The sequence below is a fragment of the Perognathus longimembris genome, chromosome 5 (genome assembly GCF_023159225.1).
Source record: "Perognathus longimembris pacificus isolate PPM17 chromosome 5, ASM2315922v1, whole genome shotgun sequence".
Taxonomy (NCBI): domain Eukaryota; kingdom Metazoa; phylum Chordata; class Mammalia; order Rodentia; family Heteromyidae; genus Perognathus; species Perognathus longimembris.
The window spans coordinates 51,809,698-51,835,757 of NC_063165.1; the positions used below are offsets into that span (position 1 = coordinate 51,809,698).

Below are 26,060 nucleotides of genomic sequence, written 5' to 3' on the forward strand. Positions count from 1 at the left end.
GAAAGCTGGATGCCAGTGGCTCACACCTGTAATCCTAGATAGTCAGGAGGCTCAGCTGTAAGGATTGTGCATTATAGCCAGCCCAAGCAGAAAAGTCATGAGGCAATCTCCAATTAGCTAAATGATGGACTAGAGGCACAGCTCAAATGGTAGAGTGCTGGCCCTGAGCAAAAAAGCAGAGCAAGGCCTTGAGTTCAAATCCTCGTACTAGCATACAAACAAAACAAATTGAAAAAAAAAGAAGGGAAGTTGGGCTTAGAGACTAATGAGGTTGGCATTGTTTGTTTCCCTTATAGGAAATACTCTCCGTGCTTTTTCTCCACCCATTTCCAGAAACACAGAAGTGTCTTAAGCTTCCTGCCATGCCACTTAAATTTTTTTTCAGTATATAAACTATTAACAGAAAAGGCCTACAGACTCATTTCTTCTTGGACATACCCACAGTGCGACCACGGCGTCCAGTGGTCTTGGTGTGTTGGCCTCTGACTCGAAGGCCCCAGAAGTGGCACAGCCCTTTATGGGCTTGAATCTTCTTCAGCTGCTCCAGTTCTTCACGGAGCTTATTATCCAGACCATTGGCCAGAACCTGGCTGTATTTTCCATCCTTTACATCCTTCTGTCTGTTTAAGAACCAGTCTGGAATCTTGTACTGGCGTGGATTCTGCATAATGGTGATCACACGTCTGTGAGTTCTCCAGCCCTCTTGGTGAGGTCAATGTCTGTTTTCCTCAACACTACATGAGCATGTCTTCGCCCCACTCCCTTAATGGCAGTGATGGCAAAGGCTATTTTCTGCCGCCCATTGATGTTGGTGTAGAGTACTCACAAAATGTGCTGGAACTTCTCAGGAATCACTAAAGACATGGCAGCGGCACCAGCGGCGGCGTGTAGGCTTCCTGTGGAAGAGCGCCACTTAAAATTTTTTAATTATTTAAATTGTTACTATAAAGAGGGGTTACAGTTATATAAAATCAGGTAAAGAGGGGTTACAGTTATATAAAGTCAGGTGAAGAGTACTTTTTTTTTTTTTGGTCAGTCCTGGGCCTTAGACTCAGGGCCTGAGCACTGTCCCTGGCTTCTTTTTGCTCAAGGCTAGCACTCTGCCACTTGAGCCACAGCGCCACTTCTGGCCGTTTTCTATATATGTGGTGCTGGGGAATCGAACCCTGGACTTCATGTATACGAGGCAAGCACTCTTGCCACTAGGCCATATTCCCAGCCCATAGAGTACATTTCTTTTTGGACAATGTCACCCCCAACCATGCCACTTTGAAACTCCCAACTTAATTATCTTTGCCTATTTATGAATAATTTGTCATGCTTATTCAGAGCATGATTCCATGCCTCATTGCTTTCATTTCTACAATAAGTAGGCATCATTGATACATTTCTCCCTCATGACCCTATAGCCATAGCCAATGTTTGAACATAAGTGGTTCATTATCTCCTATCTGACAAGGTCTAAAGATAGATATAAGTATGCAGTGGGCATTTACCAGCTCCTGACTTCAACCTTGTAGTTTAGAATAGTTGTTTCTGCTCTGCTGATGAAGATTCTGAAATAAAGTGGTTTCTTTGTTTATAATGGCCCTTAACTAATGAAAGTCCATAGGACATCTGAGTCATTAATTAAAATAGGAATTTAAGCATTTGTTGATGTCTCTGTAAAAAAAGACATTATTTTTAATATTTATGGAGAAGTATGGAAATATTCTCTGCCAGCCAATTAATGTTCTTATAGAAAGAGAAAATTTAGAAACAAATAGAACTTAAAGAAACATGTGAAGTATCGTAAAGATGGATATGACTGTATAATTCCAGATCCAATCAGAAGAAAGAAAATCATACAGTAATTTGAAATGAAAATTCAGAATGACTAACTGTAATGGGAATTGAGTAATGAAAGATTAGCTAGTAAGAAGTAAGTAAAAGGTAAGTAAGGAATGAGAAGTAAAAAGAACACAGGGATAATAAAAATTATGAAACTACTACTATCCTTAGGTCTGAGATAGAGCACCCAGAGAAGAACCCTCCCTGCAGTGCTGAGATCCAGACCATGTTGGAGAAAGCATGGTTCTTTTTTTTTTTTTTTTTTTTGGCCAGTCCTGGGCCTTGGACTCAGGGCCGGAGCACCGTCCCTGGCTTCTTCCCGCTCAAGGCTAGCACTCTGCCACTTGAGCCACAGCGCCGCTTCTGGCCGTTTTCTGTATATGTGGTGCTGGGGAATCGAACCTAGGGCCTCGTGTATCCGAGGCAGGCACTCTTGCCACTAGGCTATATCCCCAGCCCCGAAAGCATGGTTCTTTGTTAGTCAAAGTTGTTGAACCCTACCCTCCAAGGTACCTGGGAAAGCTGTTAACAGAATTGATGGGTGATAGGAAGCCAGTGTTTGGGTTCTAGCTGATTGACTGCTTCTGGCCCTGTTGCCCTGTGAGAAGTTAATTAGTGAAGGAACCAATGGATAGTCTGGAACCCTGAAGCAATTCTTTACCTGGCATGTCTCTCTACCACCCTCTACTGACAAAGTTCAGTTATTGTTCTGTCAGGTAAAAGAAAAATTACAGGCCCAGATCCATTTTCAGAGTAGATAAAAAGGATAAATTGGAATTGAGAGGCACTATGCCTTTAGCCATCAGGTTATTTAAGTGCTGTGGGGCTTGATAAATAGATAGATTTTTTTTTTTTTTTTGCCAAGATTGATAGATTTTTTTTTTTGCCAGTCCTGAGGTTTGAATCAGGGCCTCGGCACTGTCCTTGAGCTTCTTTTGCTCAAGACTAGCATTCTACCACTTGAGCCACAGTGCCACTTCTGGACTTTTCTGTTTATGTGGTACTGAGGAATTGAACCCAGGGCTTCATGAATGCTAGGCAAGCACTCTACCACTAAGCCATATTCCTAGCCCCTAGATTTTTTTTGGCAGGGGGTGAGTCGTGGGGCTAGATTTTCTTTTTTTTTTAACAAGATGATTTAGTTTTTTTTACTCATTACAAAACTAAGGTTGGCATGAAGTTGAAGCAGGGAGATTGAGGGTTTGAGGTCAGCCTGAGATAGATCCTCTGTCAAAAACAACACATTTATTTTAGAAATGTTAGAATATAGGTAAGTATCTTTGACCACTGACAAAATGTGGCCAAATAAGCCAGATATGATATCATATACACAATAATTATAGCTACTAGGGAGGCTGAGATGAGAGGATTGCAGTTTATGTCAGATACATGCAAAAGGTCTTTCAAGATCCCATCTCAGCAAATAAAAACCTGGATGTAATATAGTGTGTGTCTGTTTGCATGGAAAGCATAAGTAGAAGAATCACAGCCAGGGTACCCTTGGTTCACCCTTGTGATCTAGGAGGCAGAGATCTGTGTATTGCAGTTCAAAGCCAGCCTGGGCAGGAAAGTCCATGAAACTTTTTTTTTTTTTTTTTTGCCAGTCCTGGGCCTTGGACTCAGGGCCTGAGCACTGTCCCTGGCTTCCTTTTGCTCAAGGCTAGCACTCTGCCACTTGAGCCAAAGTGCCACTTCTGGCCATTTTCTGTATATGTGGTGCTGGGGAATCGAACCTAGGGCCTCATGTATACGAGGCAAGCACTCTTGCCACTAGGCCATATCCTCAGCCCCTCCATGAAACTCTTATCTCCACCGGAAAACTGGAAGTGGTATAGTTGCTCAAAGTAATAGAATGCTAGCCTTGAGTGAAAAGAGCTCAGGGACAGTGACCAGGCCCTGAGTAAAAGTCCCGTGACTGGCAAAAAAAAGAAGAAAAAGAGAATCACAGACCAAGGTCACTTGGATAGAAAGCAAGATTCTAGTTTAAAAATAACCAAAGCTGCTAGAGGCCTGACTCAAGTGTTAAAACATCTACCTAGCAAGAAAGCGTACCCTGAGTTTAATCCCCAGTACTGTGGTTGGTGGCAAGGGGGGTCAAAGTTCAATACTAAGAAGGCTGAGGCAGGAGCATCACAAGTTTAAGACCAACTTGAACTTGGCCTTGAGCCTGTTTCAAACAAAGAGAAAGGAGATTTTTCTGATTGAATGTTGTATCTGTGAAGCCCATATTTTCCCCTTTTCTTTGCTCAGAGATTTTCTTATGAATGCTCTTTAGAACAGAGGTCTAGCAGCTGCTCTCTGTAGGTAGATCCTTGCCAGCACCTTATTTTGGTCAGCCTTCTTAATTTCCGTCATTGTAATGGGTATAAAGTAGCCTCTACTAGTGAACTTAAATTTACATTTGCAAAAGTTCTCAAGTTTAGCGTATTTTTGTCATTTGTTTATAGGAGTCCCTTATCCAAAGTGTGTGTGTGTGTGCGCGCGTGTGTGGTGTGTGCACGCATTACATACACCAGGGCTTACATTTAGGGTCCTTAACACCAGCCTTTTCATTTGCTGACCTTTTTTTGGTGTGTCTGTGTGGCTTATGGAAGATAAGAAGGTGGCAGCAAACCTAGATCCTCAGATCTCAGCCTGCTCAGTAGCTAGCGTGAAATACATGTGCCTAACTCTCAAATATACATTTTCTATTATTTTTGTTGTAGATACCTTTATATTGTATAGAAGGTAGTCACATTTAAGTATTAGCATTTCCTGTGCCATGAAGATATTCTATGTAGAGATGCTCTATAATTATCTAGAAGAACTTTGACATTTATATTTAGTCTTGAATTTGTTTGAATTTGGTGGGGTGGGGTGGGGTGGGGGGAGAATATGTCAGTAATTTTTCCTGGACTGCCCCAAGATATGCTTGGGGAGGAGGGGAGAGCTTATATAACTTTGTCTTATCAGGAAGTATATCCAGGGAGCAGAAGTATGAAAAAGGAGTAAAGCATGGAAGGAGTAGTAGCCAATAAGAACGTGTAATTAATGGTTTCATTCCATTGTATGGTCCCCAAGAAAGTCATAGGACCATTCAAAGCAGAGCTGAATGAGGAAGCAGAGTGAGAAAAGAGAATTATCTGTCTTTTCCTATCCCCTTGGTAAACTCTCACAGTTAACTCCTGTACTACCAATCAAAATTACATGAACTATGATAATGTTCATTTCATGTACTGTGACAATGTACTTACTCATGAAGTAAGGTGTCAGTATGTTGTGCCCGAATGTAATTAGTTTTTGGAGTAGCAGCTTGAGCAAGAGACCAATAAAGGCAAGAGGGTCTGAAGAAGATGTAAAGGGATTATATCTGGTATGAAATCTAATGTCAGTCATGGAGCTTGAACTCAGGGCCTGGATGCTATCCCTGAACTTTTTGGCTCAAGATTAATACTCTACCAATTTGAGCCATAAATCCATTTCTGGTTTTATAGTGGTTAATTGGAAGTAAGAGTCTCATGGACTTTCCTGTCTGAGCTGGCTTTGAACCGTGATCCTCAGATCTCAGCCTCTGAAATAGCTGGGATTATAGGCATCAGCCACTGGCATCCCGCTTACCATTTTTAATAACCATTTTAAAAAATTACAGGTATTTGCTCATACCCACACAAATGATAACTGAGTATTATTGGAAGTATTCTGGTAATCATTATAATAGAGAATACACAAATTATCATGTATACACTTCTGATATATACCATTTTGACAATTATAACTCAAAGCTGGAAAACAGTATGGCTTATCTTTCCATTTAAGAAATATATGTGTATATTAACATATCTACCTCACTGCAACCTCTTTTCCCATTTAGGTAAGTGGTAGCATACCTATCTCAATCTTTCTACTTCCTGAAAATTTTTACTCTGTATAGACTTTGCATGTATAGACTCCTGGCCTCTTCTCTTTGTTCCTTTGTGGGTATTTTTTGTGCTTTTATTGTTTTATAATGCTTTAATGTGTGATGCATTCAGCCAGGTGTGAGCCACTAACCTCCCGGCTTACAGTTTATATTCTTTTTTTTTTTTTTGGCCAGTCCTGGGCCTTGGACTCAGGGCCTGAGCACTGTCCCTGGCTTCTTCCCGCTCAAGGCTAGCATACTCTGCCACTTGAGCCACAGCGCCACTTCTGGCCGTTTTCTGTATATGTGGTGCTGGGGAATTGAACCTAGGGCCTCGTGTATCCGAGGCAGGCACTCTTGCCACTAGGCTATATCCCCAGCCCCAGTTTATATTCTTAAATTCTATGTTAGGCTATTTTTTCTCCCCCAGAGAAGATTTTTCTGTGTAGTGCAAGCTGTCTTCAAACTCACAAACCTTCCTTTGCCTTCTAGAGCTAAGATTACAGGCATATACTACCATACCAGCTTTGTTATACTTCTTTTATATGAAAATCACTGATTAGGGCTGGGATGTAGCTCAGTGGCAAAGCGCTTGCCTAGCAAGTGCAAAGTCCTGGGTTCGATCCCCAGTGCCAAAAAAAAGAAAAAGAAAATTACTGATTATTAAACCTATTGCAGTTCAAAGTCAGCCTGAGCAAAAAAGTCCCTGTGAGACTCTTATCTCCAATTAAAAATTGGAAGTAGAGCTGTGACTCTTAAGTGGTAGAGCGCCAAGCCCTGTGAGTTCAAGCACCACAACTGACGCCCCTCCCTCCAAAAAATGTGGAGCTATAATTTGAGACTTTGGGACTAATAATAATAATTTGGGACTATAATGTGAGACTTAAAGGTCTCACATTCTTCAAGATTTCTTGTTGTAATGTTAACTTACCCACATAACATTTAACCACTGTTAGGTACACAGTTTTATTAAGGATATTCATAATGGTGTACAACTGTTATGACTATATATTTCCAGAGCCTTCTGATCATAAATAGAATTGAGTCCATTGAACACTAAAACTCATTTCATCCTTTTTTTTCCTGCCAGTCCTGGGGCTTGAACTCAAGGCCTGAGCACTGTCCTTGACTTCTTTTTGCTCAAGGCTAACACTCTACTACTTGAATCGCAGTGTTATTTCTGGCTTTTTATGTTTATGTGGTGCTAAGGAATTGAACCCATGGCTTTATGCATGCTAGGCAAACACTCTTATCGCTAAGCCACAGCACCACGTCTGGCTTTTTATGTTTATGTGGTATTGAGAAATTGAGCGCAGGGCTTCATGCATGCTAGGCTAGGCAAGCACTCAACCACTAAGCCACATTCTCAGCCTAGAGTTTTAAAATTACAGGCTCATTCCTATAATCCTAGCTACTCTGAGGATCACAGTTAAGAGCCAGTCTGGGCAGGAAAGTCTCTTTTTTTATGTAAAACATTTCAGTAGTTATTTATTTAAACATGCATCCATAAAACAGGTCGAGTTTCTTTTAACCTATTGGGAAATTGTGGATACTCGTCTGTATTCCAATAAACTTTATTTTTTTTATTTTTATTGTCAAACTGATGTACAGAGAGGTTACAGTTTCATACGTTAGGCATTGGATACATTTCTTGTACTGTTTGTTACCTCCTCCCTCATTCCCCCCTCCCCCCTTCCCCTTTAGAAAAGTCTCTTATCATGAGACTATTGAGACTCTTATCTCTAATTAGCCACCAGAAAACTGGCACTGTGGCTCAAAATGGTAGAGTACTACTAGCCTTGAGCAAAAGAAGTTCAGGGACAGTGCCCAGGCCAAGAGTTCAAGCCCTAAGGACCAAAAAAAAACCAAAAAACCCTAGGGCTGGGAATATGGCCTAGTGGCAAGAGTGCTTGCCTCGTATACATGAAGCCCTGGGTTCGATTCCCCAGCACCACACATATAGAAAACAGCCAGAAGTGACTCTGTGGCTCAAGTGGCAGAGTGCCAGCCTTGAGCAAAAAGAAGCCAAGGATAGTGCTCAGGCCCTGAGTCCAAGGCCCAGGACTGGCAAAAATAAAAAATAGAAACAAGAAAAGAAAAGAAAACCTTTTCTTCCCTAGTTACCTTTTTTTTTTGGGGGGGGGGGGGGGGCCAGTCCTGGGCCTTGGACTCAGGGCCTGAGCACCGTCCCTGGTTTCTTCCCGCTCAAGGCTAGCACTCTGCCACTTGAGCCACAGCGCGTTTCTGGCCGTTTTCTGTATATGTGGTGCTGGGGAATCGAACCTAGGGCCTCGTGTATCCGAGGCAGGCACTCTTGCCACTAGGCTATATCCCCAGGCCCTTTTAAAGGTTCTTTTTTTTTTTTTTTTTTTTTTTTTTTTTTTTTTTTTTTTTGCCAGTCCTGGGCCTTGGACTCAGGGCCTGAGCACTGTCCCTGGCTTCCTTTTGCTCAAGGCTAGCACTCTGCCACTTGAGCCACAGCGCCACTTCTGGCCATTTTCTGTATATGTGGTGCTGGGGAATCGAACCCAGGGCCTCATGTATACGAGGCAAGCTCTCTTGCCACTAGGCCATATCCCCAGCCCCCTAGTTACCTTTTTTGAATGGCTAGTGCTCTGCCACTTGAGTCATGCCTCCAACCCAGTTTTTTGCTGGTTGCCATAGAGATAGAATTGGTTTATAACTATTGTCCTTTGGCTTCTACTTAATTCTTTTCTTTCCTTCCTCCCCTTTCTCCCTTCCCCCCTCCCTGGATTTGAACTTGGTACCTGCTGATTTCACTCATTGGCTAGCTTTCTTAACAACTGAGCCACACCTCCAACCCTCATACTTTTAAAAAATAGTTTTCTTAGATATCCAGTTTATGTTGACAGTTTTTTTTCCCTCAGTATACAGAAGATATTCCAGTTTTGTTTTTAGCAAGTATAAGCTGAAAGTTTAATTGCTGCTTCTGTGAGATGTTTTTCTTTTTTGGTTGATTTTAAAAACTCGGGGGGGAGAGAGAGAGAGAGAGATCCCTGTTTTTGTGTTCAAGGCTAGCATTCCCCCGCTTGAGTCGTGGCTTCATTTCCAGCTTTTTGGTGGTCAATTGGAGATAAGAATCTCAGAAGAAGCCAGGGACAGTGCTCAGGCCCTGAGTCCAAGGCCCAGGACTGGCCAAAAAAAAAAAAAAAAAAGAATCGCAAACTTTCTTACCCAGGCTGGCTTTGAACCATGATCCTCAGGTCTCAGCCTCCTGAGTAGCTAGGATTACAAGCATGGGCTACTGATGCCTGACCTGGCTTAAAGAACTTTGTGTTTAATACTTTTAATTCCATTATGCCATGTCCACATGTCAATGATGATGATGGTTATTTTGTGGTATTATTGGGGATTGAACCTGAGGTCTGGCCTTGCTAGGCAAGTATTTTACTACTTGAGCAATGCACCCAGACCTTATGTGTATTTTTATCCTGCTTTTGATTGTTTAGATTTCTTCAGCTTAGAGATTTGTGTTCTTTAGTAGTTCTGGAAATCTCTCAGCTATCAATTTACCCAGTGGATTAAACCATTCTTTTGTCATTTTCTGGAGTTCTAAATGGTTGTCTGTTAAAATATTCAACCAACTTATCTTTCGTATTTTCTCTCTTTTTCTTATACTCTATAGACATTTTTGTCAAAAACATCTCTCAGTTCACTAATCCTTTTTTGTTTTCTTTGCACTAATTTTACTTTAAATGTTGAGCTTTAATTTTCAGATATTGTTATTTGTAAATGGTCTGTTTCATATGTTGTCTTTTCTGGTTCTGTAATGCTCATATCTCATATCTCTTTAGTCTGTTTAGTGAATTCTCAGGCATACATAATAGAAAGTCTTTTTCCACTATATATTTTTGGCTCCTTTGTGGAATGTCAGATGACTGTAAGTATGTGGTTTTATGTTTGGGTCTTCTAGTCGGTTCCATTGATCTTCAGGCCTATTTTTGTTTGAATACCAAGCTGTTTTTGTTATTACGGCTCTATTGTAGAGTTTGAAATCTGGTATTATCATCCATCCAGCATTGCTTTTTTTTTTTTTTTTTTTTTCTTGCCTAGAATTGCTTTGACTATTCTAGGTCTTTGGTTGTTTTGTGTGAATTTTTGGATTGTGTTTTCTATCTCAGTAAAGAATATCATTGAGATTTTGATGGGAATTGCATTGAATTTAATTTGTATATCATTTTTGGCAGTATGGCCATTTTCACAATATTGGTTCTACCTATCCATGAAAATGAAAGGTCTTTCCATTTCCTGGTGTCCTCTTTGATTTCTTTCTTTTGATTTTTGTAGTGTTCACTATCTTTTCATCTTAGGTTAGATTAATTTCTAGGTTTCTTTGGTTTTTTTTTTAGGCTATTGCAAATGGGGTTGTTTTCCTGATTTCCCTTTCTGCTTGTACATTGTTGGCATACAGAAAGGCTACTGATTTTTTTCGGGTTATTTTGTATCCTGCTACTTTCCCTAAGAGGTCAATCAGCTCTAGGAGTTTGGAGGTGGAGTTTTTTGGGTCCTCTAAGTATAAGATAATGTCATCTGCAAATCTTTCCCTATGTGAATCCCTTTTATGTCCTATTCTTGCCTTATTGCTCTGGCTAAAAAATTCCACAACTATATTGAAGAGGAGGGAAATGGTTTTAGTTTTTCCCCACTGATATGATTAAGGAATTTTCCTTCTATTCTTAGTTTCTCCAAAGCTTTTATTTCAATGAATGGATGTTGTATTTTGTTAAAGACTTTTTCTACATCTTTGAGATGATCATGTGGTTCTTGTCCTTGGCTTTGTTGACATGGTGAATTACATTTATTGTTGTAATGTTGCCTTGTGACATCTCTGATCTTATTGAGTTGAATTTCTTCTTTTTTTAGTTAATCTTATAAGTGGTCTGTCAATTTTACTGATTTTTTTTTAAAAACAACTTTTTGTTTCATTGATTTTACATATAGCTTTTTTTTAGTTTTAATTTCATTGATTTCTGCCCTAATCTTTGCTATCTCTGTCTAGTAGCTTTCGATTTGATTTTTTTTCTTGCTTTTCTAGCAGTTTTAATTGCATCATGAGGTTATTTACTTGAGCTGTTTCTGTTTTTCTTTTTTTTCTTTTTTCTTTTTTTGCCAGTCCTGGAGCTTGGACTCAGGGCCTGAGCACTGTCCCTGGCTTCTTTTTGCCCAAGACTAGCCCTCTGCCACTTGAGCCACAGCGCCACTTCTGGCCGTTTTCTATATATGTGGTGCTGGGGAATCAAACCCAGGGCTTCATGTATACAAGGCAACCACTCTCGCCACTAGGCCATATTCCCAGCCCTAGGGTTTTTTTGTTTGTTTGTTTTTTTTTTTTTTTTTTTTTTTTTGGCCAGTCCTGGGCCTTGGACTCAGGGCCTGAGCGCTGTCCCTGGCTTCTTCCCGCTCAAGGCTAGCACTCTGCCACTTGAGCCACAGCGCCGCTTCTGGCCGTTTTCTGTATATGTGGTGCTGGGGAATCGAACCTAGGGCCTCGTGTATCCGAGGCAGGCACTCTTGCCACTAGGCTATATCCCCAGCCCCTGTTTGTTTGTTTTTAATGTGGGCACTTAGAGCTAACTCTCAGCACTGCTTTTGTTGTATTCCAGAGGTTCCATTGTGATGTGTTTTTTGTTTTTATTGAATTGTAAGAACTTTCAAATTTCTTCCTTAATTTCTTCTGTGACCCAGGTGTTATTCAAGAATGGGTTATGTGTTTGAGTGATTTCTGTAGTATGTTAGGTTGTTGAGAACTAGTTTGATTCCACTGTGGTCAGATAGGATACAAGGAAGGATGTCAATCCTCTTGTATTTGCTTAGGTTCTTTGTGGGTACATGATCTATTTTGGAGAATGTTCCATGGGCTGCTGAAAAGAATATGAATTGGGTCATTGGGTGGAATACGCTTTAGATACCTGTTTAAGTCCACTTGGGTTATGGTGTCATTTAGTTCAGAAGCTTCCTTACTTGCTTTTTGTTTGGTTGGCCTGTCCTTTAGTGAGAGTGGGGTATTAGATTTTCCCACTGTTATTTTTTGGGTCTATCCTGGTTTGTAAGTCTAAAAGTATTGGTTTAATGTATTTAGGTGGGCCATTATTTGGTGAAAGACATTGACCACTGTGATTTCCTCTTCAAGGATCATTCCTTTTATTACCATGTAATGACCTTCCTTGTCTCTTCTTACTGATTTTAATGAAAAGTCTATTTTATCAGATACCAATATGGGTACTCCTACCCTCTTGCAGGCTGCATTTACATGGAAGATTTTTTTTTCCATCCCTTAACTCAAAGTTTGTTTTTATCTTTGACTGTGAGGTGCATCTCTTGAAGACAACAAATGGATGGATCTTGTTTTTTACCCCATCTGCTATTTTGTGGGTTTTTTTTTTCTTTTGATTGGGTAATTGAGTCCAGTAACCTTTAGAGTTGTTATAGAGAGATGTGGCATGTTTCCTGTCATTTCTTGATTTTTTGTATTTTGCTTCTTTCCTCATCTTGTGCTTACTAAATTGGAGTTCTAGTAATTTTTTGTCTAAAATATTTCCTACTTTTTAGTTGTTTTCTTCAGATTGTAGTCTTCACTTTCGTATTCTTTGTAATGCTGGTTTAGTGTTCATGAATTCCTGTAATTTTTGTTTATCGTGGAAGGTTTTAGTTTCACCATCAAATGTAAATGATAGCTTTACTGAGTATACCAGTTTGGATTGGCAGTTGTTGATTTCGGGGCTTGAATTATAGCATTTCAGGCTCTTCTTGCCTTGAGTTTGTGTGGACATATCTGCAGTGATTCTGCCTCTTTCCATGGTAATATAGCTGCTTTGATTTTGCAGCATTTAAAATCAATCCCTTGGTTTAGGAATGTGGTTTAGTAGTAGAGTGCTTGCCTAGCATGCATAAAGCCCTGGGCTTAATTCCTCAGTACCACATAAACAGAAAAGGCTGGAAGTGGTTCAAGTGGCAGAGTGCTAGTCTTGAGCAAAAGAAGATCAGGGACAGTGACCAGGCCTTGAGTTAAGCCCCGGGACTGGCAAAGAAGGAGAAGGGAGAAGGGAGAAGAAAGAAGAAGAAGAAGAAAGAACTAAATAAAATCAGTTCTTTATGTTTCAAGTCTTAATGTGTTTATTATAATGTTTCTAGAAGTGTTTCTTCTTGATCTTGTCTACTGGGGGTTCTATTTGCTTCTGTCACGTGGGTGAAATTTTTTCTCTCTTAAGATAGGGGGAGTGGGGGAAATGACAGAAGTAACAAGTTGGATAAGAAATGTACACACTGCCTTTATTGCCTTACATATGAAACTGTAACCCCTCTGTGGGGCTGGGAATATGGCCTAGTGGTAGAGTGCTTGCCTCGCATACATGAAGCCCTGGGTTTGATTCCTCAGCACGACATATATAGAAAAATCCAGAAGTGGCGCTGTGGCTCAAGAGGTAGAGTCCTAGCCTTGAGCAAAAAGAAGCCAGGGACAGTGCTCAGGCCCTGAGTTCAAGCTCCAGGACTGGCAAGAAAAAAAGAAAAGAGAGAAAGTAGCTGTAACCCCTCTGTACCTCACTAACAATAAAGAAATGGGGGGGGGGGGAAGGATTAGGGAAGGGCTGGGAGTGTGGCTTAGTGATGGAGTGCTTGCCTAGCATACATGAAGGCCTGGGTTTGATTCCTCCACACCACATACACAGAAAAAGCCGGGAGTGGTGCTGTGGTTCAAGGGGTAGAGTGCTAGCCTTGAGCAAAAAGAAGCCAGGGATAGTGCTCAGGCCCTGAGTCCCAGGTCCAGGACTGGCAAAAAAAAAAAAAAAAGATTGGGGAAGTTCTCTGTTATTATTTTACTGAGTAGGTTTTCAATGCCTTTAGTATGGATCCCAACTGTGTAAATTTGATCTCTTGGATGAGTCTGCCAGTTTTTGGATTTCTCATTGGTAGATTCTGAATGTTTTTTCTACACCTTTGACTTTTTGTTCTACCTCCTCTGTTTTATCCTTGACTTCTGAGACTGTTTTCCATTTCACTTATTCTGTTACCTAGGCATTCCATTGTGGTTTGCACTGTGGAAATTGAACCTTTAACTTTTGAGATCAGTTTTCGTAGTGTAAATTTCATCCTTTAATGACGTGTACAGCGTTTCTATTTTTATATCTATATCTTTTTGGGAGTCCTAGGTCTTTGCATTTCTTCTTTGTATGTACTCTTGAAATTGTTTTTGCATCCTCACTTTCATTTCATTCACCAATTGTGTCATCATTTCTTTAATAGTTCTTCTGTCCTCCATCTCTTCTTCACTCTCTTGGGGGTCCTTTTTTGGATTGTTGTTGGCTTTTGAGTTTGGTTTATTGTCTTGATTGTTCATGAATCCTATAATCTTTCATTGAGATTTATCCATTTGGGTTTGGGGATTGTCAGGACTGTGGCCTGAGCTTGACCTGCTCATGTAGGACAGGTGGTCCAGGGTCACCAAGCACTTGTGCACACATTGAGCTCAATCCTATAGGGGTGGGGGTGGGGTGGGAAAACTAAGCCTCCAGGATGGGTGTTTGGTTTGGAAGGGCTGGGCTCCCGAGGGTTGGAGGGACTTTGTCTACACTTATGCCTCCCCTTACTTAGGTGGCCAGTGCTTGGCTGCCGGCTTGAGCATGCATGCTCTTGCATGCTTTGCTTGGCTCCAGACCAGGGAGCTCTTCCCAGGCAGCCTAGCACTTGGTCATGTCTGAGGCAATGGTTGGGAAGACTTAACTTCAAGCCTCTGGGTTGGGTGTGAGGCTTCAGGAGGGGGTGGAGTCCTGTGTGTCTGCAGTTTTTTGTCTGTGTTGTTTTCAAAGATTTTCCTGCCATTAGTCAGCCGCTGGTCCACTCTAATGGCTTAGCCACACTGTAGCACTGTATAAGAGTTTGAGGGAGGGCTCTTCGCTGTTTTCTGTCCTTATGTTACTAGTTATGAGTTATTTATTTCCTTTCCTGTGATTCTCTGTTTATATATTTGTTGTTGATCTCTTGGTGAGAAGTGCATGTTAGAGAAAGTTAGGGTGATTCCCTATTGTTTTGTCATCATCTTGTTGTTTTCAAATGTAAATTCTTACATAGCCAGATCCTGTGTAAAATAAAACAGAAGCATGACCACCAAAGTTAGTAGCATCATGTCTCTAGGGCTTGCTGAAAATCCCTTGAGAATGACTGGATTCCTAATTGCTTACTCAAGAGCAATTCTGGTTTCATTTCTTTGGAGTTCTGTGGAATCAAACCTCTCTTAGTAGTTCCATTCATGGATTTAAATATTTTTTTATAAAGCCAGGCACTAGTGGCTCATGCCTATAGTTCTAGCTACTCAGGAGGCTGAGATCTAAGGATCTTTGTGTGGAGTGAGCCTGGACAGCAAAGTCTGTGAGACCTTATCTCTACTAAACTACCAAAAAGCCAGAAGTGGAGTGTGACTGAAGTGGTAGAGTAATAGTCTTGAGTAAAAACAGTTAGGGGCAGCATTCAGGCCCTGAGTTCAAGCCCCAGGACCAGCACACACACTTGTATTTGAATGTGAAGCAGTTTCATTTAATTAATAGTCCTTGATTGTGTATTATATATCTGTTTTTTCTTTGTACATTTGCTTGATCTTATGACCATTGTCACCAGTTGAAAATATTCTTGTTTTTAGTGTATATTATCTTTGGGTGTTTGCTCCTATTTTTATTGATGGTTTCATTCCCAAAGATTGGTCTTTTTATTCATTTTTGTTTGTTTGGTTAGGTTAGAAATTTCTCATTTTAATTTATTTAGATAGCTTATTAACAGTTTAGTGTGATATTTCATTCTTTACATTCAACATGAATGAATCAAATGCAACCTCCTTTATTCCACCCTCCCTCAAGTCTTCTCAATCTCTAGTAAATAGTGTTCTACTTTCAATCAGTTGTTAAGGGTTTTTTTTCTTAGCTTCCACATGAGGATATACATCACTTATGTCTCTGTGTCTGGCTTATTTCACGTAACATCTTCCACTTCTGTCTATCACATAGTAACCTTATTAGTCTCACAGTTTTTGTCTTGAAATCTGTTTGGTTTTGAATAAACTACCATTTTCCATCCTTTCATTTTCATCCTGTGTGTCTTTACTGGTAATATGGGTTTCTTGTAGGCTACATATTGTTTTGCTTTGGTTTTGTCAGGCTGAAATATTTCAAAAGATTTTTTCAAATTCAATTTTTTTTTGTTTCATTTGATCTCCTTTTGTTGGGTCCTTCAACTGTATTTTTTTTAAGTTTTTTTTTCCAGAATTTTTTTTTACTTTTATATCCTGTATTCCTATCTGTATTCTCCTGGATTTCTTGTGTTCTTTTATAATCATTCGTTCATTTATCTTAGCTACTACCAGGGTTTGGACTCAGGATTTTACACTTGCTCAGTTTGCTTGCTCTGCTATTACTCTTACCTCTTGAGCCACATCTCCACTCTGACTAATTGAGGATGGTTAATTGAAGATGGAGTCTCAAGGATTTTTCTGCCTAAATTGTGGTTTGGAGAAATGACAATCCTCTGGATCTCAGTCTCCTGAACAATTAGAATTGCAGTTTTGAGCCACCTATGCCAGCTTCTTTTAAATTCTTTTTTTTCCCCCCAGTCCTAGGGCTTTGAACTCAGGGCCTGAGCACTGTCCCTGACTTCGTTTTGCTCAAGGCTAGCACTCTACCACTTGAGCCACAGCACCCACTTCTGGCTTTTTCTGTGTATGTGGTACTGAGGAATCGAACCTGGGCTTCATGTGTACGAGGCAAGCACTCTTGCCACTAGGCCATATTCCCAGCCCCTCTTTTAAATTCTGTTATTATAAAGATACCGTACAGAGGTGTTTCAGTTTATATATGTCAGATAATGAACACATTTCTTTTTGGACAATGTCATCTCTTCCCTTTTAAATTATTATCAAGAGTTTCATTCATTTAAAATTGATTGGAATATGTTGCTAAAGAGTTCTTTAGAGGCATTCCATTGTCTTTTTTTTTTTTTTCATATTTCTTGTCTTCCTACATTGAGATTTTCACTCTGATGTTAAGATATCTCAGGGCTGGGGATATAGCCTAGTGGCAAGAGTGCCTGCCTCGGATACACGAGGCCCTAGGTTCGATTCCCCAGCACCACATATACAGAAAACGGCCAGAAGCGGCGCTGTGGCTCAAGTGGCGGAGTGCTAGCCTTGAGCAGGAAGAAGCCAGGGACAGTGCTCAGGCCCGGAGTCCAAGGCCCAGGACTGGCCAAAAAAAAAAAAAAAGATATCTCAGCCATGTTTTATCAGTGTTGTTAGTAATAAAGATAAGTCTTGGGGTACCAGTATTTTACACAGCGTTGGCTTTGATTCAAGCTAGGCACTATTAGTGTAACATTCATATGGAGTCTTTGGCTGTGATTATTGATAAGGCATAGTGTATACTGTGTCGCTGTTTCTGTGGGACACACAGAAGTGGAGACACTGTCAGCTCAGACAGGTGTGGTAGTAACAGTGGTGGGCATGGGATGCTTTCTGTGCAATAGGTCCTTTGCCTTGACTCACTTTCACTTTGAGGGGTCTTGGGATGCTAAAGTTTCTCCCCCCCCAAAAAAGGTTTTTGGGGCCTGGGGGAAGACACATTGGTATTGGAGTTTTGCAGACTTTAAAGAGATTGTTAGAGATCTCATTATTAGACCCATAACTACTGAAAAATTAAAGTTTGCTAGCTGGGCGTCAATGCCTCCTGTTTGTAATCCTAGCTATTCAGGAGGATCAAGGTTCAAAGCCAGCCCACACAGGAAAGTCTGTGAGACTCTTATCTCCAATAAACTACTCAGAAAAAGCCAGATGTGGTGCTATGGCTCCAATTATAAAGTACTAGCCTTGAACACAAAGAGGCTCAGGGCCAGTGAGTTCAAGCCCCAGAGCCATTAAAAAATGGTATTTATATAAAATATAAATGAGGATATGCATCAAATTAGGCTTTTTAAAAAATTAGTTGTGAGGCTTGAAATCAGGGCCTGGGCACTGTCCCTGAACCTCTTTCTTTCTTTCTTTCTTTTTTTATTTTACTGACAGGGTGATGTACAGAGGGGGTACAGTTACATAATAAGGTAGTGAGTACATTTCTTGTTATACCCTCCCTCATTTTTCTTTTCCTTCCCTAGTTCAGATAAGCATATATACAATATCCAGTGTACCAAAATCATACACAGTAACCACATGGGGGTACGCCACAGGAAATTCACCTAGTATGTAAAACCTAATGACAACGATAAAATCTTCCTCTTGCCATCTCTTGGAGTTCATTTTGCATAGCCTCATCTTACATAGTCATATGTACATAGCTGTTGAGTTCTGTGAACCTCTGATAGGTCTATCCTATACCTTTTTATGTTTATTCAGTAATGGTTTGGGTTTAGAGACATAATGTAAAGTCACTGACCAAAACATGTGGAAATACCATTTGAAAAGAAGTTTGTTGTTTTACAGACATGATCTCTGCTGTTCTCCTCCCCCTTCTCCCCAACCACATATCAGGGAGACCATGCGCCTTTTGTGCTCTGTGCTCGCTAGGCTTGTCTCCCTGAGCCTCTCTCTGCTCAAGGCTAGTATTCTACCACTTGAACCACAGCACCACTTCTGGTTTTTGAGTGGATAATTGAAGATAAGAGTCTTATAGGGGATCTGCCCAGGCTGCCTTCAAATCAGGATCCTCAGATCTCAACCTTCTTGTGTATCTAGGATTACAGGCATGAGCCACTGGCGACTGGCTAGGCTTTTTTTTTTTTTTTTTTTTTTTTAAGTAAAACTGCTAATCTTGCTTTTTTGTATGTACCAGTCCTGAGTCTTGAACTCAGTTTCTGGTGCTGTCCCTGAGCTTCTTTTGCTCAAGGCTAGTGTTCTACCACACAGCTTTACTTCCAGACTTTTTGGTAATTTAATGAAGATAGTCTCAGACTTTCCTGCCTGGGCTGCCTTTGAACTGTGATCCTCAGATCTCAGCCTCCTGAGTAGCTAGGATTACAGGCATGAGCCACTGGTGCCCAGCAAACTTTGCTCGCTCGCTGACTCCCTCCCTCCCCCCTCCCCCCTCTCTTTCTCTCTCTCTTTCTCTTTCTTTCTTTCTTTCTTTCTTTCTTTCTTCCTTTCTTTCTTTCTTTCTTTCTTTCTTTCTTTTGTCAAGGGGGTTGAACTCAGGCCTTGGGCACTGTCTCTGAGCTCTTATGCTCAAGGCTAGCACCCTACCACTTTGAACCCCAGCTCCAATTCTGGTTTTTGAGTGGCTAATAGGAGATAAGAGTCTCATGAAGACTTTATTTCCCAGCTGGCTTTGAACTGTGACCATCAGATCTCAGCCTCTTGAGTAGCTAGGATTACAGGTAGGAGCCAGTGGTGTCCTGCTTAAACCACGTTTTTCGTTAGTACATGGTTTGTATGTGGTGTACTACTTACCTCACTAGACGATAGTAAATCTAGTAATTTCTGCTAAGTTAGACTGACTGGTTCTAGACATCACTATTTTTTAATAGCTGCTGTATATTTAGCTACCTCTGGTCTCCTTTAGTAGACAATTGAGGAATTGTTAAGTGTTTGAGTTGTGTCACAGCTAAACAATGGTCCTGTTAGAAGAGTACAGTGTGTTTTGGGCATACTTTTTGTTTCGCCTACTTGTTTGTCACTGAAAAGTAGCAAAAAGTGTTTGAACAGATTTGGAGACAGGCTCGATGTATTTTTTTTTTTCATGAAACATTTTTAAGTCATGGAATAAACGATAAGGTATATCCATATCTTATTATGAATTGTTTTGTATCTATTGTTTCTGACTATATTGATAAATGTAAAGAACCTTATTAGAGTCTCATTTGGCTCTTCAGTGTCATTTAACACTGTTAGAAACAACTTTGAAAAAAATCTGTTCTTTGGAAGAGACAGAAGACTAGGCCATATAAGGCCATATATTTCTATAAAATGGAAATCTCTAGAGATATTTTTAATATTGGGCAGCTTATATGTTTGTTTAATAAAATGCTATTTAATGGAATAACTAATAAAGAACAGAATTTTAGCCAGGCCACTGGTAGGTAACTCATGCCTGTCATCCTAGCTACTCAGGACCTCAGGATCTTTGGACCACAGTTCAAAACCAGCTGGGCAGGAAAATCAGTAAGACTCTTATCTCTGATTAACCACCAGAAAACCAGAAGTAGAGCTGTGACTCAAAGTGGTTAGAGTTCTGGTTTTGAGCAGAAAAGCTCAAGGACAGGGCCCAGGCCCTGAGTTTAAGCCCCACTACTGACAAAAACAAAATAAAACAAAACAATTTTCTTTGAGGACAGGAATCAGCATTATTGTCAACACGTACAGTTGCTTGAAGTGTTGGGCAGGACAACACAATATAGTGATGACAGTTGTAATTCAGTGCCAAAGAATGGTCTAGCATACTGACAGCAATAGAGAAAAGAGCATGAGATTCAGACTTGTTAGGAAACTTTCTGGGCCTAGTAAGTAAATCTGTATACAGACTTTAAGCAAATCATATGCTTTTTGGTGGGATAGTTCTTTTACATACCAGATGAATTGTAATCTTTTAAATTTTAGTACTATTTGGCTTACTTTGGACTTATTTTCCTGTGTAAGTTCAGAAGATGTGAGGGATCATTTTGGTAAGAATGACTGTATATGTTGAAAATCACTTGACACATTATTTGAGACTTGAAAAACTTGGTTGAGTTAGAAATGCATGTACACACACATGTGATTTAGGCCAAGAAAGTTTTTGGTGTATTTGGAGGAACATGAAACAGGAATTGTTTGTTCATTTGCATGATACCAGATTGACTCAGTAACTAAATGCCCCTAAATGCATTTCATGCTTGGCCATTAGGCTTTGGACAGGTACTGAGGGAGATGTAGCCAGGGAGAACAATATCATGAATTGTTTTTAAGGCAACTTTTTCTACAATAAGTAAAATGTATTTAATCAATTCCAACTTCTTTCACAAGTGGAGCTTTATGTTTGAGCTTCTATATGAATATATTTTTTAATTTTAGGGTGTGTGCCTGGGAATAAAAATTGCTAAGTCATTTGGTAGCTGTATACTTAGCTTTTGAAGAAGGTGCTGATTCACATGGATAGGTGGGGAGTTCTGGGGCTTGAACTCAGGGCCTTGGTACTTTCTCTGTGCTTCCCCCTCCCCCCCTCAAGACTAGCACTGTACCACTTGCCATAATTTCACTTCTGGCTTTTTAGTGGTTAATCAGAGATAGGAATCTCATGGACTTTTCTGCCCTGACTAGCTTTGAACTATGATCCTCACTTGTATCCGCTTAAGTAGATAGGAATAGAAGCATGAGCCACTAGTGCTTGGCTCTTAATTTTTTTAAAATACACTTAATTGGGGGCGAGGTGGGTAATTTTCGGCTTACAGACTAACTACAAATATAGTAAATAGATTTTTCTTTCTACTTTCAGACAGTTTTCCTGATATTAACATATTTTATAACCCTGGTATTTATATATAAACAGAGAAACTGACATTGGTATATTACTGTTAACTAAATTCTAGTTTTTCTGTCCCAAGAGCCAATCTAGGATGCTACATTTCATTTAGTTATTATAGCTGACACTTTTCTTTTTTTGGCCAGTCCTGGGGCTTGGACTTAGGGCCTGAGCACTGTCCCTGGCTTCTTTTTTGCTCAAGGCTAGCACTCTGCCACTTGAGCCACAGCGCCACTTCTGGCCATTTTCTGTATATGTGGTGCTGGGGAATCGAACCCAGGGCCTCAGGTATATGAGGCAGGCACTCTTGCCACTAGGCCATATCCCCAGCCCCTGACACTTTTCTTAGTCTTCTTGTTTTTCATGTTTTTTTTTGGTCAGTTTTGAGGTTTGTATTAGTCAGAAATTGTAGAGTGTATTGCTTTTCAGCCACGATCAAGTGTAGCTAGAGTTCCCTTGGTGTTTTTTGCTTGTATGATATTTTTCTTATGATTCGGGTTGCAGATTTGTGAGGAGAAAGCCAAAAACTTTCTCATCACATTAAATTAGGGAGTCAGTGATATTAACTTATTCCCTAAAAAGCTAACTCTGGTCACTTGGTTAATGCTGTATTTGCTACAAAGTTATTTTTTCCTTTTCATCCTTTGGAAGTGAGTCACTAAGTCCAGCCTACATTCCATAGGGGAGAGAAAATTAAGCTCAGATTCCTAGAGGGAGCTGGATCTACATATAACAATCTGGAATTCTGGAGTAAAGCTTTGTTCCCTTATCATCCCATTTATTTATTTGTTCACTTGTATTTGTATGGAATTTTGTATATTTTATACCTTTGGTTATAATGTTAATTGTGTTATTTGAATCATTCTAACATTGATCTTTGGGAATACTTTCTGTGTCCCTTTAGCATGCTCTCATCCTTTTAAAGTATTACCTTATCTTCTGATACTGCAAGATGCTCTATTATTCACTTTCTCTCTTCCCTGTGTGAAGCCTATCACCAGCCATTTCTCCAAGGATCCCTGAGGCACATTTAATTATTTGCTTGCCTCAGGTCACACACTAAAGTGATAAAACCAAGATTAAAAAAGCAGTTCCATTCCAGAACACATACTGCTACCACAAAGCTGGACAATTTTTTTCAGTTAAAGATGTACCTGGGAGTGTCTAGTCATATTCTATCTATGAGTGAACCGTAAAGATATGTTTTGTAGTCAGCTTCCACTGAGTAGTCATTATACTCTAACTTTTCCTTTGCTTTTTGAGTTTTTCATTAGTTTGTTTTTAGGGTTGGGATCAAACCCAGGTCCTCATGCATATTAAACACATGTCCTCCTTGATTTGTTTGTGTTGATTTAAAAAAATTTACAGTTCTGAAAATAGTGATTAAGTTAAAACCTAGTTAAGCCACAAATAATTGTTAATCAGTAAGTGCATCTAAAAAGTAAAAATATTCAAATTTGTTAGTGATGCTGTTTTGTGACAGGATCTTGCTATGTGCCTCAAGCTGGCCTCAAACTTAAAATCCTCCTGCCTCCCAGTACTGGATCTACAGACATTACCACCACTCAAGCCTGTAATCCTAACTACTCAGGATGCTGAGATCTGAAAATCACTGTTCAAAGCCAGCCCAGACAGGAAAGTCCGTGAGACTAATTACCTCCAGTTAGCCACCCAGAAAACCGAAAGTTGCACTGTGGTTCAAGTGGGTAGAGCGCTAGCTGTGAGCTGAAGAGCTCAGGGACAGTGCCCAGGCCCAGAGTTCAGGCCCCACCACCACCACCAACAACATGTTTGTTTTATCTTTTATCAGCTTTGTCTTCTTCCCCCATTTTTCTATTGTGACTGTAAATGGTTACCTTTTGTAATTATGAGTTGCTGTTTTATGCTTGTTTGTGTTATTTTTGCCATATTATTAATTATGACTTTAAAAAATCTGTTTCAGGCCTTTTCATAGTTCTGAATCATGTCTGATAACGGAGAACTGGAAGACAAGCCTCCAGCACCTCCTGTGCGGATGAGCAGTACCATTTTTAGCACTGGAGGCAAAGATCCTTTATCAGCCAATCACAGTTTGAAACCTTTGCCCTCTGTTCCAGAGGAAAAAAAGCCCAGGAATAAAATCATCTCCATATTCTCCAGCACTGAGAAAGGTAACTAGCCATTGTAATTTCAAGAGACTTGGTATTGGTTTATTACTGTATTTTACCTTGGTTTATTATTATATGTTACTCATTTTTTAAAATATCTTCTATGATGACAACAACAAAGAGATCCAAGAAAACAGTGGATACTGATAGATACAATGAAAAGGGATAATTTTGTTGGGCATGGTGGCACAGGCCTGTAGTTTCATATACTTAGAAGGTTAAGCCAGGAGGATTGCTTGAGCTTATGAATTCATAGCTAGCTGAGAGACTTCTTAAGACAAAACAAAAATACTGGTTTATTTTGTTATACTTTTTAGACAAGGTCTTATAATGTAGAACAGACTGGCCTTGAAACATTGTTTCCCTAGCCACTTGAGTACTGGAATTAAAAGTCATGCCTGGCATGACTAGTTTTTTGTTTTATTTTGCTTTCTTTTCTATTTTACTTTCTTAATCCTCATCCTAATTTGTGTGTGTGTGTGTGTGTGTGTGTGGTACTGGTGTTTAAATACAGAATCTTGTGTTTGCTAGGTAGGTGCTCTACCACTTGAGCCATACCACTAGCCAACCCATCAATCATATCTTCCTTTCATTTGTCCTTATTTTTTTCCTTCCTTCCCTTCTAGGAAGTTCTTTTCTTCTCCCCTCTCCTCCTTCTTCCTTTCCTCTCTTACTTTCCCTTTTCCTTCCCTTCCCCTCCCCTCTCATTGAGGCTTAAACTGAGAGGGAGGGGCTTGGTGCTTGCTCAGCAATATGGATGCCACACTCCCCTGGCTGACATCCCTGGAGCTACCTGTGTTTTGGAATTAAGAATTCTCCTGGGGCTGGGAATATGGCCTAGTGGCAAGAGTGCTTGCCTCGTATACATGAGGCCCTGGGTTCGATTCCTCAGCACCACATATACAGAAAATGGCCAGAAGGGGTGCTGTGGCTCAAGTGGCAGAGTGCTAGCCTTGAGCAAAAAAGAAGCCAGGGACAGTGCTCAGGCCCTGAGTCCAAGCCCCAGTACTGGCCAAAAAAAAAAAAAAAAAAGTCAGGCTGACTTGACAAAAACACACAATAGGTAAAAGAACCACTGATGAGCTGGGTACTGGTATCTCACATGTAATCCTAGCTACTCAAGATGCTGATATCTGAGGATCACAGTTTGAAGCCAGCCCTGACAGGAAAGTCCCTGAGAATTACCAAATAGCTGGAAGTGAAGCTATAGCTGAAATGATAGAGCACTACCCTTAAGCACAAAAGCTTAAGGACAGCAAGCACCAAGCAAGCCGTGAGTTCAAGCCCCAGGACAGACAGACAGATGGACACACACATGAAAAGAATTACTAACTTTGTTACACAAAGTATAGGATGAGGGCCATAAAGATTCTAGTATATCCGGGCACTGGTAGCTCATGCCTCTAATCCTAGCTACACAGGAGGCTGAGATCTTAAAGGTTGAGGTTCAAAGCCAGCCCAGGCAGGAAAGTCCATGAGACTCATCTCATCTCCAGTTAACCACCAGAAGTGGTAGGGCACTAGCCTTGAGCCAAAGAGCTCAGGGACAGCATCCAGGCCCCTCTACCAGGAAAAACAAACAAACAAACAAAAACCCACAGGGGCTAGGAATGTGGCTTAGTGGTAGAGTGCTTGCCTAGCATGCATGCAGCCCTGGGTTCAATTCCTCAGTACCACACAAACAGAAAAAAACCAGAAGTAGTACTTTGGCTCAGTTTTTTTCACTCAGGACTATCATACTACCCCTTGAGATATATCTCCAGTTTAGCTTCTTTGATGATTAATTGGAGATAGAGTCTGGAGGACTTTTCTACCTGGGCCAGGTTCAAACTGAGATCCTTCCAATCTCCTCTTAGACTGCCAGGTCTCTGAGGAGCTAGGATTATAAGCATGAGCCACTGGTGTCTAGTTGAAAGTATGTTCCTAAGTTTCACTTAGCAGAAGTGGTTCAAGTGTGTATTCAGCTTGAGAGTATTTTTTAACTACTTAAAGTGCATTATGTAAAGGATAAAGGAAAAGAAGACTCAGTGAACCAAATATTAGGAAAAAAGAAACGTATGTTGGAGAGCACCAGCTCTTCATCTTCTATTAAAGTAGAAAATAAAAAGACAGTGTAAACATAGTATTTTAAATTGTGAAGGTTAAAATATTAGTAAAATTATGGAGGTTAGTACCAGATGAAAGTACTCAAGGAATCAAGGTTCCCATGTTCCTGCCAGGAAATGGAAACCTCTGACATCCCTGTCACTGTGTTAACAATTCAGCAGTCAAGTGGAACCTTGTGTGTATGCACTCATGATCATGTGAAGACAGAACTCAACCTAATGTTATTTATCCCATTGATCACCCAGGTGGTTGCCTCTAAGCCTTTCCATCTTTGCCCTGCATTCTTCTTTCAACAACATTTCTACAGTAGCATTCTCCTACCTGAAATGCTGTTTCTCTCTTTAGTTTCATCCTAATTGTTTTTCATCTTTGAATATTCCTCTCAATTTTGTTCTGTTTTCCTGGAGTGCTGAGGATCAAGCTGAGGGCACATGTTACATAGTTCTGTCATTGAGTTATATCCCCAGTCCAACTGGTTCTTTCCTAGTATAGTGCTAGGGACTAAACCATGAATGCTAAGTACATGCAATACCACTGATCCCTCCCCTACCTATTCTGTTACATATTGGGATTTGGTATAGAAGAAAAGGGCTACAGTATGTGTTCAACGCATCTTGC

General features: G+C 40.3%; 1 protein-coding gene and 1 pseudogene across 1 annotated transcript in view; one reads left to right on the forward strand and one right to left on the reverse strand.

Annotated features, from left to right (window-relative positions):
* Positions 1-26,060, forward strand: part of Pak2 (p21 (RAC1) activated kinase 2) — a 75,770-nt gene that overhangs the window by 16,164 nt on the left and 33,546 nt on the right. The window contains exon 2 of the mRNA XM_048346879.1: positions 23,132-23,339. Coding sequence (XP_048202836.1) covers positions 23,153-23,339 — 187 coding nt within the window. The 5' untranslated portion in view covers positions 23,132-23,152. The remainder of the gene's footprint in view (positions 1-23,131; positions 23,340-26,060) is intronic.
* Positions 384-901, reverse strand: LOC125351830 (annotated as a pseudogene).